This window comes from Pempheris klunzingeri, chromosome 20 (assembly GCF_042242105.1).
Source record: "Pempheris klunzingeri isolate RE-2024b chromosome 20, fPemKlu1.hap1, whole genome shotgun sequence".
Taxonomy (NCBI): Eukaryota; Metazoa; Chordata; class Actinopteri; order Acropomatiformes; family Pempheridae; genus Pempheris; species Pempheris klunzingeri.
Genome location: NC_092031.1, coordinates 13,249,069 through 13,261,524, shown reverse-complemented (window position 1 = coordinate 13,261,524; position 12,456 = coordinate 13,249,069). Strand labels below are relative to the sequence as shown.

The 12,456-nt window shown below is 40.2% G+C and overlaps 2 protein-coding genes across 2 annotated transcripts; one reads left to right on the top strand and one right to left on the bottom strand.

Moving 5' to 3' along the window:
* The first annotated feature begins 2,077 nt into the window (after positions 1–2,077).
* Positions 2,078–5,755, top strand: LOC139219670 (interleukin-21 receptor). The gene is made up of 8 exons (XM_070851601.1): positions 2,078–2,230; positions 2,672–2,804; positions 2,905–3,107; positions 3,229–3,386; positions 4,156–4,333; positions 4,531–4,636; positions 4,728–4,806; positions 4,877–5,755. The coding sequence occupies exons 1-8, from the start codon at positions 2,092–2,094 to the stop codon at positions 5,324–5,326; spliced, it is 1,446 nt and encodes a 481-aa protein (XP_070707702.1). The 5' UTR covers positions 2,078–2,091; the 3' UTR covers positions 5,327–5,755.
* Positions 5,752–11,896, bottom strand: ube2ib (ubiquitin-conjugating enzyme E2Ib). The gene is made up of 7 exons (XM_070851603.1): positions 11,738–11,896; positions 9,968–10,046; positions 9,750–9,833; positions 9,271–9,343; positions 7,996–8,105; positions 7,525–7,604; positions 5,752–6,544 (listed from the first exon to the last, which is right to left on the bottom strand). The coding sequence occupies exons 2-7, from the start codon at positions 10,031–10,033 to the stop codon at positions 6,481–6,483; spliced, it is 477 nt and encodes a 158-aa protein (XP_070707704.1). The 5' UTR covers positions 10,034–10,046; positions 11,738–11,896; the 3' UTR covers positions 5,752–6,480.
* Positions 11,897–12,456: the final 560 nt, after the last annotated feature.

Genomic DNA, 12,456 nt, shown 5'->3' with positions numbered 1-12,456 from the left:
AGGTCCAGTATTATTTTACCACTTTTTTTATAATGAAGTGGAAGCAGTAATTGAGTTCATGCAAGTTGAGTAGTGGTCTCTTTATATTTGCCAGATATGTAAAGGAGTTGTGCAATTAAAATATTGAGTGTAAACTGTAAACACTACCGGGGAAATATTAAATGATAATAATTCAAGGTTTGCACGTCTGTGAATGTTTTGTTTTTGAGCAGAAAGAGGCACTGCAGTGTGTGTACTTCAGTTTCTACTTTTAACGTTCCAATGTTTCTCTTTAACATTTACTAGAATAGTAGTTTTCTGCAAAAACTTGACTAACACAACTTTATACTGCTGCAATAATCCTGCAATTCAATGTTCAGATTAAATGTGATTCAAAGTTATATCTCTTTCTTTCATCTTTTGAGTCTTTATCGCAAAGAAGGAAACATTTTTATCAAAAGACTAAAAAACAAGAAAAAAAAAACCCTCTTATCAAATGCTGCGGAACTGCAACAAGCTGCAGATAGAGCCATCCATATCAGGGTTTCTGCCTTTGCACAATATATAGACATATGAAGAAAGTCTCACATATTTCCAGTCTCATTGCTGATCTTGAGCATGTTTTCAGACTGCTTCACTCAGGGGGACAGAGAGTCATTTAGGTCTCAGCAGATATAAACAGGCCTCCCTTATGCTGTGTGGTCAAGTAAAACGATGAACTGAAACCTCTGTTATCATATTGACGCGACTGTCAGTGCGGCAACATGCTGTTTACTCTTCCTGTTCAAATGCACTTCAAGTCTAAACTAGTTATATAAAGAATGGAGCCTTGTGTGTGTTGCCATCTTAACTTTTAACCTTTGCTAGTACTCATTGTAACACACCTCGCAAGTGGTGAAGTAGACACGTTGATAATACGTTTTGTCCTAATCAGGCTCACAAAGCTTGAACAAAACTAAACTGGAAAACTTCTTCTTGATTGATTGCAGGTTACTTCATGCACTGTGTGGTTTAACACAGCGAGGCAGAGGTACACAGCTCCTGTTTACAAACTCAAAATCAATAAAATCATGAACCTCAGAGGAAGTCAGCTCTTATCTCCAACACAATTACCGCAATCAGCTGATCTCCTGCGGCTGCTCCACACATTGCACAACACTCTTGTAGGTTACACAATAATTAGTTTATTCCAATTTCACTTACAATCACCGATATGTAATGTCCTACACATTTCGACAAAACAGACCACATCAACTCATTTAAGTCATACATTGTATCTCTTCTCATATGTCTCCACATCCCACAGCCACGCAAACATTAAAGGTCCCCTATTATGCAAAATACATTTTTTTAATTGTCTTTTACACATAAATGTGTGTCCCTGGTGTGTCTGCACACGAATATAAACAGAAATCAAACGTTTCTATGTGCATCACATTCGGGTACATATGGGACCAATGGCTATATAAATGAGTATGCTTAATGGTATTCCATTTCATGTCATTTAGGCCTATTGTAACTTGATTCAAGGATTTTAATCTTTCGTAGACATTCGTGTGCTACCTCCCTACTGATGCACACATCTTTGAGTTGGGTGATTATTATGGCAAACACGGCACAGGAGCATTTTTGTTTTTGAAGCTTGAGAGAGAAGTTTGTGCAGTAATTTATGTCATGGTCGAACTTTAGTTTCACCATTGGATGTGCATTTTAGGCATCTTTTCATCCCAGCTTTGGGCTTCTTCAGTCGGTTATCATGGGTGGAGACCTGAAGTACACACACAGATAAAGCATTTACAAACACATCGGTTCACTGTGGAGTATCTCAGCAGAAGTGTAAAACATTAAGAGACTCAGAGTATGTCAGACGTTGTAATCTAATTGGTTTATAAAGCAATAAAATGATCTGATAAGCTAAAAAAAAAAGTAGTGTGAAGCAAGACTTCACCCCTTTCACTCAGTTTCCTTTTACACATGCTCTCTTAAAAAAGCACATCATTTCCAACTAGTGACAGGTGACTGACAGTGTGATCAATGTGTAAAGACTGAGTGGCACCTCCCTCTCTCTCAGTCTACATTCAAAAAACGTTTTCACAAGAGCATCAGAGCAGCATGACTTCAGTGAGACCTTGTGAGGCTGAGGGGATGTCTGGTGTGATGGATTGGTGCTCTCCACGGGGGCTGAAGCTGATGCTGCTCGTCGCGTTTCTGTCTACCAGCACGGTCTCTCTGCGTGGAAATCCTATTACAGGTCATGTCTCTGCCAGTGCTTTCTGGGGATTATTTTTGTTTGTTTTATTCTTAAATGTGATTGGGGCAAAAGCCAAATGAATAACTCTAAAATATAAATGTAAACTAGATATAATACAGCTTACACATTAAGAGTTAGAATAAAAGTAACAGAGGCTTTGCTGTACTCATAACTAGGGCTGGTGGTTTATTGTAAGGTGCATAAAAATCTGTAAGATTTTTCATTTTACAATAAACCAATCTACATGCAGTTTTGCAACAACTAATTAAAGTTTCACATGTTAAATCTATCCAAAAACAATAAACTTATGTGCAAAAGTACACTGAAAGCATTACTGATCACTATATCTGCTCCTCCTAACTAACATACTGAGAAGAGGTCACCTTGAGGTAAAAGTTATAAAGAGACACTTTGGTAAAACGTTGCCTGCATGTGTCTTAGGTTTGGACCACGATCTTCACTGTGTGAACGATTTCCTGTTCACAATCAACTGCTCCCTGAGAATCGCGCCTTCAGAAAACACCTCAGACAGCAACAGCTCCTACTGGCTCACTATCATGGAAACATTTGAGCAGTGAGACTCGTTTTCAGTGCCACATACTGATGGTGAGCGACCCTTACGTGCTGCGATGACAGTGTGTCTCATCATGGCTTCTCCTCTCCTCACCGTGTAGAGAGAAGTTTGTGTGTCCGCTGGCAAACACCAACTGGGATTACTTCTGCTCTATGAAAACATCCGATCGATTGCCTGATGACGACTATTATCCGCAGCCCTTTGTGGATACAGATACCTTTAAAATCTCACTTTGTCACAATGACAGTACTGGGTCTGAAAACTGTGAGGTCCTGGATGACAATTTTGCACCCATGACAAGCAGTAAGGCACATACACTGGTCTGTCCTCATAGCCAGACACTCAAAACACATTCATATAGATTCATATCCTTTTATTTTATTTTCGAAAAAACTGCCTTTGTTGTATCTTTGTCTCTCATCAGTTGTACCAAACCCACCGTGCTGCCTCACGGTTAGCCACAACTCAAGTCAACACCACTTCACCTGGAAAAGTACCTATGAGGAATACGACATTTTCAACGATCTGATCAACAACCTGAAGTATCAGCTCCATTACAACAAGAGAGGAGACACACATGATGTAAGATTCAGTGACAACGAAGGGGTTGGGGAGAAGAGAACGACATTGACTTTTTGGGAAACAGTTGAGGTCTATTAGAGGTCTGTTTGTTGCACATGAATAATTCAGCATGAAAATACATGTATTAAAGGCAAAAACAGAGAAATGTAGTTTAGATATTTGACTAATTTGTCACTGGTGCATTTTGGTTGAATTTCTCCACTGTGCCAGGGGGTTCGACCCAAACTGCTCTCAGTCATTTCCCAGATTTCCTACAGTAATTTTCCTCTTCGCTGGGTTTCATCCCGGCAACTGCTCTGTGCTGCCAAGACAACTCTCTCATATGAGAAACTACATCAGCGACTTCATCAGTGGCCGCTGTGGCCGACAGCTCAGTGTGACGACGGTCTGTGGGTGAAACAGTGACTTTATTTGACCCACAGGTCAAACACCGCAGGTATTTTGACTTGTCACTGCAAGAAAAGGACACGAATAACTGAGAACAAAATGAGAACACAATGAGAACACGCTTTCTGCTGTGTCCCAGAAAGCAAGGCCAGATTAACCTGATAGGGGGTTAAAGTTTGCTGTTGTACTCGTACTCAACATGCCCCTAGTTTATTACAACAGTGACACTCTTAGAACTATTCAATGAAATGACCAAAAATGAGGGCTCATGAAAAAGGTCACAACAGGATTTGTTAGAAATGACTGACAGCACAAATGGGCCTCCAAGCAAGACATTTCTGTCCTTTACAAACGATTTTTACCACAGAATTTATTTCCCCAGGTGAAATCATATGAAATTAACACAGACAGTACGAACTTTTCTGTGGATGATCGTGAATTTGTGCCGGACGCTGAGTACTCTGCCAGAGTACGCTCCAGTCCTGATCTGGCTCATTACAAGGGGCAGTGGAGTAAATGGTCCTCTGAGGTTCACTGGAGGACGGAGTCGGCTGTGAATGGTGAGTCTCCCCCAAACAGACAGCTGATATAAGACAATGTTCATCTTAAAGGCAATTTTTAAAAAAAGCAGCTCCTGTAAATCCATTTCTTTTGTCCATCGTTCCTAATGTGTGTATTCACAATTTAAAAAATGTCCCCTATTTGCATCGAGGATTAACATCTTTTAATCTTTTCTACTGTGTGTTGATCCATACAGAAGTCCCATCAGACACATTTATTTACAGACTGGGCAAGAAGGTGTTCATCCCCTTATGTGCGTTGATGACACTTGTCTTACTTGTGGGCTATGCTCAAGTTAAAAGGTAAGGTCCTCCTCCAGCCTTTTACTCATTAAATGCCATTTCAACAACCAATACACACTACATATTACCTTCATATTGCTCACATTTACAGGTGGAGGCGGAGTGCCTTCATCCCAACCCCAGCACCCTATTTCCACACCTTGTACAGTGACTGTCAGGGAGATTTCAAGGTAAATTTAGCTTTTGACGTTAAATACTGTAAATTATTTCATGACCTTTAAAATGTTTCTGTGATTGTAGAGCTGGGTGGTTACACAAGAGAACACCATAGACGTGCTGAAGGCAGAGGAAACGCTCCAAATCGACATGCTGAGCAAGTGTGCAGACGTCAAGCAGGAGGAGGAGGAGGAGGAGGAGAAAGAGAGTCAGCCCCCATTTCACCGCCAGTTAACAGAAGGCAGCACATACAGTAACATAACTGACCCAGGGTGTGACACATCTCTGCTGGGCGTCCCGTACGCTGTGAGCACCATGGCTCCAGGGAGCTCGCTCATGAGTCTGACCCTCAGCTCGCAGCCAGGGAGCCCTGCTGTGGGAGACTCAGGGTGTTGGCTCTGCAGCCACACGTCCCTGGAGAAGGACCCTCCCTGGTACTGCAATGAGTATTGCACCCTGAACTCGTTCCAGCAGATTAACCCAGTCAACAAAACCCTGCCCAATGGGGACGATCACAGTGGATGCCACTACTGAAGCATAAGAGGACGCGTTTGTATGGAGTAAAATACTGTGAAGCTGAACTCTAAATAACGCTGAGCCTTAAAGTTTAACTACACAGTGAAATATAAAGCTTCAAAACACTCAACTGCTCTAAGCTACAACTACAGTAAATTCTTCACTTTTGTTTTAACAGCACAGAGGGCATTAAGGTGTTATCTAGTGAATAAAACATATCAGCTGCAATAAACATTTATGCAGATGATATATTAATTGCTTAGCCTGTTGCTTGCATCTAACGAGTACAATATATAAAGGGAGGTGTAATTAAAAATGAAATAAAATCATTTTGATGACAACTTTTTTTAATGACAGCTGAATAACTTGCTTTGTTTCTGTAACATTAAAAAGCCAACTTGAACTTGGTGTATATTTTACTCATTTAATAAAGACAATGCAAACATTTTGTAGAAAGTTTTATTTACGCCAACACATACATGAACAAAGCACCATATAACCTTAAAGTCTGATACAGAAGTAAGCCTACCTGCCTCAGTCATCATGGCCATTTTTATTTATTCCATAGCAAACACTCTGAATAACAAAAAGACAGCCAAGGCAGCAGATTCTATCATATATTACAGCATGCTGAATAGAAAACCTGGGAAAGAGAATTAGACAGAGCCATCTAGAGACACTAGTGAGATACAACAGTATAAAAGTGCCATTCATTATACAGCAGTTGAAATACTGACAATGAAATAAGCTAATTTTACATTAAATTTATGGAAAAATAAAGGGGGAAACGTAAAGGAATAGACCCTGTCAAAGAGCAAAATAAAACAAAGACATTTTCTTCCTTCAACATTGATGACAGCCAGCTTGCATGGAGTTGATGAAACTGGTACCGAGCTGTGTCCCTTGCACCACGTAAGACAATTAATGTTTAAAAAGAAATGACCAGGGTGCTGAAGCACCCATCCCCTCCCAGCATTATGCGCCGACTGGCAATTAAGAACAAAAATTGATGATAGGTCAAAGGAGAACGGATGGCACAGAATGTGTGGAGTTTAAATAGAAGTCTTTAAGCAAGTCCTGATGTGAGAGGAGCACATTCATTGAGAGACTGAGCGGGGAGGTGATTCTTGTTAAACCCATTCCTTCTGCCACAGCGGAGCGAGTCTTCGCCCTTAAGAGGGGGAGAATTTTTTGGCTTGTGCTCGAACTCTTTTTTCATATTCTACTCTGTTTTGGCTGAAAAGGGGTTAAAAAATAGCCGTTAAAAAAAGATGACCACTTACTCAAAACCAGAAACAAGAGGTATTAGCAAACCGCAACAAGAGAATAAATAAAATCATATTTTGACCAACATGACCAGTTTAGAAAATGCAGAAATCATCTCGGATCTGATTCTGTCAGATTTCGTTTTCAGGCTAGAAAGCCAGACACGAATGTTATTCTAGATTATTTTAATCTTGTACAGACAAATTATTATCTTGTGCGCACAAGTTAAAAATAATCTAATCTTCAGGATTCGAGGGTGCTGTAGATTTTACATATAAAGCAAACTAAAACCGGGCCGGAGAACTTACAGTAGCCACTTTATTGTCCATGTATGGATTAAAACAAGATGCGGAACATTTTTTATTCATTCAGGTAAAAACACATCCAGACCTCCACTAAAAATACACACACACACACACGAGAAAGAAAAATTCTGAGGTCAGATGACCCATACAAGTCTACCTTGACTACAATTTATACTTCAAGTGCTTGTTTTAGGATTTTTAAGAACCCACAACAACTATTTCAGTGTGAATCTACTCCAATGGCTAAACTAATGATACCATATGATCTGCAAGTTTAAGACCAATTTTAAGAAAAGATAAATGATAAAACAGGACATAAATTTGATCACACTGATTTACTTTAGCCACAGTGCATTAAAGTCAAAACATGCAACAAACAAAATCCATCCATGCATCATCTTTTTTGGGGGGTAGATGGTGGAGTAACTGTTCATTGTTAACTTAAAGTCTTGTTGTATTAATACTGTGCCTTCATGCGTCTGTGGTATTACAGTACAAGTAAAACGCATCAGTTTCAACCTAGAAACAGACCTGTAAGGAACTACTTTTTTCTGATGAGCACATTGTTTGGTTCATTTTCTAGGAATTTAACATTTCAGTGTCATGTTTGAAAAGATGTAAGAGTTGAAATCGAATGCCACTCACCAGTAGATTGTGTAAGCCTCTGCTTGGGCTGGATCCTGGATATTTGGTTCATTTAGGAGTTCCTGGATACCTAATAAGATCTGCAGGACAAATTAGGAAAAATTAGCAATGCAGCTGTTTTGAAATTCTGTACATTCATAATAATAATTAATATTTTAAAAATATATAATATATATATTATAAATAATGATCAGTCACAAGATTTGTAGGTCAGTTGCATGAATTCTTAAAATCCAAAAACCTGTATCCCTCATTTTCCAGCAATAAATAACAATGAGCTGATGAGATGACCGCATTAAAAATAACAATATTTTCTTTATCATTAATTAATTTTTAATATGCCACTATAACTGAACACACCCATGTTACTGAAGTCACTTGCACATAGTGTGACAACAAAGGAAGTAACTACTTAAGAGACTATTTGGAAAAGCCCTGTAATGAAAATGAGGTTTGCTTAGCAATCCAAACCTGCTTTATTGTGATGGCCGGTCTCCAGTCTTTGTCCTCCTCTAGAATAGATAGGCATACTGTGCCTGATGGATACACGTTTGGATGAAAGAGCGGAGGCTCAAATTTACCTGAAACACAATAAAATGTTAAGTGCACTTATGATTCAGATCCATTACAAATGTCAGATAAGACGAACAAATTCCACAAATGTCACTGGGCTTTTCCACAGCCTACACTGACTGAACTGATCCACTAAAGCAGCAGCTTCTGTTGCTCACACGGGCCATGGCTTAGTGTTATTTTAATGTGACATTCAAACAACACCACCCCTGTTGCTGGACATTAGAAACACTGTCCATCACAAAGCCCTGATGTTGTGACCAGTAGTTGTAATGTAATGATTTGGTTCACACAGCAGACCAGTATTGTACTCTGAGCAAAATGTTTGTGACAATCCAACTCCTCAGAAAGGTCAACCAGTTTAGCGCAACAGCTGTATCAGCTCTGAAGTCATTCAAAAGGCAAAACATTACCAACAAGCACTGTACAGTGCTGTAAAACTAAAAGCAAGTGATGCATGTGTGGAAGCATGAATAAAGTCCCCATATAGTAGTATGTTGAAGTCAGACTTGCTTTTAGATCAGCTTCAACCTTTGCAGTGCAGAATTAATTTAATAAGCCCTCATACACTAATGATAATGTGAGAAAAACCTGTTTGCTGCTTCTGTGAAGGGGACAACGCAGATGATCCAGCCAATCACAACCAAGGACCAGGTCCAGCAGGGCTCAGCTTTAGCGAGAAAGCTTGAACATGGGTTTCCATTTTGACCAGTAAACCCGTGGCTATATATTGTGTTCTTCGCACATTATGAGGATTACTTCAACATGTTGGAAGAGGTTCTAGGATTCAGTTTGGCGGAGAACAGGCTAGATGACAGGAGATCTTATTTGGCCGAGAGAGCTTTCAGAATCAATACATTGGCAGGACAATGTGGAGGCTAATTGCCCCTCTGCACTAAAAAGGGCTGGATGACTCTTGACTGATCTGGGCAGTTTCAAACGTCAAAGCTGTCCAGCAAGCCAGACTGTTAGTCTTGCCAGTATCAAAATATTCCTGATAACAAAAACTTGCTGTGGTGTGCTTTGTATTCCAAATGAACCGTTTTATCTGTGTAGTTTTTGTTATTAAGCCCATCTACTAACTAAATAATACAAGCACCTGCTACAACATATTAACAGTGTGTAATAATCATTGTAGCAGTTGTGTTTACGCCGAACACGAGTCAGACTCACATTTTGGAGGTGAAGAAGGATAGTCATCCTTGAACAACATGCGCAGCTTGAACAGGCCTCCTTCCCACGGAGTCTGTGGAGACACACAACCGTGAGATCAGCTTCTCGACAGAAAGTCAGGACATATCACGCATGTTTCCAAATGACTCTTAAAACCTCGTTATTATTGCCAGGTCACTTTTAAAAACAGATTTAAGACTCATCAACCTGTTAATGAGAATGAGCATGTTTTCACATCCGTATTGGTCCCTGACAAATTGGCTCAGTACTCTTGTTGAAATTCACTACTTGTGCTGACAATATAGAAAATGCAAGACATACATCCATATAGTTGTATTATGCAACAGAGCTTGATTTAAACCATACATGCTCCGTCACATCTGCTACAGAAATGTCATTTCTTTAGAAAACTCATTCAGCAGTGGTTGCTATGCAAAGCTAAGTTGTTCTGTGTGCAAAAACACAATGAAACACATTACCCCTTTCTTGCCAGGAATAGCACATTCCCAATTCATGAGATTCATGGTTCCATCTGGATTTTTTGTTGGTACAGCAACAAATCCCTGAAAAAATTGAGCAGGAGAGTGCAAACAGTTAAACGACATCAATGTTTACTAGAAGACTTGACACAATATATTCAGAGCTGGAAAGGACCTTTACAAAGAAGCCATAACAAATAGTACAAGATACTACTTACGAAAGGATGGTCCTTTCGCCATGCCTTGCGCTCCTGGGCAAGCCGGCTCAATGCAATGCCTGACATGATTCGCGGACTCCTGCAACAAAAGAAAATGCCAAGCAAAGTATATGAAATCAAGCCTTATCACATCAGTCATAGTCCTGCACTTTGTGGAGCAGGTCACCGCCTTGGAAACTTAAACGGACCTTGTACTGATGATATATTCTTTTTAGGAAATTGTTAGTTAATGAAGTCATTTATAAAGCAAAAAAAAACAAAACAAAAAGAGGATGTAAGGATTTGATGCTTTTAACTGTATATGAAACATCTTTGAGTTTTTGACTGTTGCCTGTTGAGCATTTTTCCACACATTATAAACCAAATCATTTAAAAAGAAGAAAGTTGGATACATTTGTTGTGAATGAGTTTCTCTAGTGACTCTCCCACATTCTGTAAGGTGGTCCAAGCTGTGATATTACAGCATGACAACATGCTTGCTCTCCTGTGCTTATGGAGAAACATAGTTTTGGTTCAACACATTTTAGTGGTGGAGATCTTTTCAGACATAAAGGGCCCGGCTCATTCTGTGTGATTCTAGTAGTGTGGGCTCCTACCTTCTGTAAAGTGATCTGAAGGAGGGACATTATAGTAGTGGAGGTAAAAAACCTGACATTTTCCATGTAGTGGACTCCAATGACCAGCTACATTTGTCTGCATACACTGTAAAGGACTCCCAACGAACATTTTCATCTGCACAAGCGAATTAGCTAGTCCCACCTGTCTAGATGAGGGTGTATTAATCAGGTAAATCACCTGGATACAGTTATGGTCACATATTACTACACACGCCACATACCCAGACCTATCGTCCTCACTTTTACCAACACATCTTTTAGCAGAGGCAGCTGTGAAACACGTTTTTCAGTCCGCTTTCAAAGCTAATTAAAACCTCTAATTAAGACCCTCCATTGAAACGTCTAATGATCTCTATAGCAACGATGCTCTGGAGTTAATGACAATGAGGCAAAGCAACGAAACGGTACTAGCAACAACTAGTGTCTGCCCACCACTATTTAATAACTTTTTAGCACTGGGGTTGTTCTTTGTATTATGTGGTCAGCTTAAGGCGTGCTGTTAACCAGTTTTCTTCAGCCTTACGGTCATGTGTTTACCGGTTAAACCGACACGTCTGGTCCGCTACGGGGGCTAGCCAAGTTAGCCGGTGGTGGTACAGCTCTAAAAAACGCTTCTCCTACACTTTCGTTTGCGCTGGTGTTAAACTTGAGGGCCCCGGGGAATCAAACCATTACCGTTTGATTTGTTTCGTGTCCGTAGAGCTTTGCTGTAAACTTGCTGTCAACGCAAACTGACTATCAAAGCTATTTCATTAGCAAGCTAGCCGGTTAGCTCGGTGAGCTAACTCATGTGCGCCAGAACCGTGCTACATCCCAACAGGCGCTGGCGCTGTTAGCGTCTGACACGGCCTGATGCAGCACAAAAATGCGCAATTGCACTTGATTTGGACACAATTTTGGCTGAAAGAAAAGTGATCTGCTTTTCTTTTAACGCTTCGTAATATCTACTCTGGAATAGGGAACTGGGATATAAAATATTCTACAGGAATAAACAATAACATGATCCATTAAAGAATAGGGACAAAGAACGCCAGAGCTAAAAGGCGCACATTTGTGCATTACCAAACTAGCGAAAATGGCGCAAACTGAAGCGGGTAAAATATCATAATACACGATAAAATGTGAATGTTCCTAAATCATGATGTGCTCCTACCTTTCAGAATGGCTGTACTGGCTCTGGTAATTAAGCGAAATGTATTAATCGTGCTCAAATCCCGTTAAACCTTGCAAAGTTTCCCTCCTGAAAAACCACCCGCTCCGACTCAAGCCAGACACAGAAACAGCGGAGCGAAACAGTCATCCGTCCTCAACTTCCGGCTTTGCTTAAATATCCTTTGGAAGATCGCGCTGCGCGTTTATCTGTAACGATTTACGAATTTGAGCCAAGTAACGTATTTTATCGGGTTATTTCTTTAACAGTTCCCACTTCAATCGAGCGGCAAAGCCTCCGCCGATAGCACACAGTGCATCTCTGGCACCTTAAAGTTGAGGGTGAAGATCATCCTGGCTTTGCGGTTGTTGCTCTTTGCTCATGCGCTGTGCCGCTGTCTAACGTTACCTATTTGGAAAATACAACAAGCAAAAGGTCCCACCACAAAAATACACCAGACACGCATTATGTTCTACAGATCTACAATCTGTACATTTAAACAGTGTGTAGCTATTTGAAATTAATGGTATTTCTTCTATTTCATCCACGAATGGCCGAAGCGTTGGACGTCCCAGTCTAGTGAACGCAGACAGATTTCTATCTTCTCTGAAATATCATCTTTGTCCAGACTAAAGACCGTTAAGCCAAACGATCACATTTGACAAACCACACAACACCATCTGTAAAATCACTAAAGAGCTGAGGCTAACCTACCGTGGGAA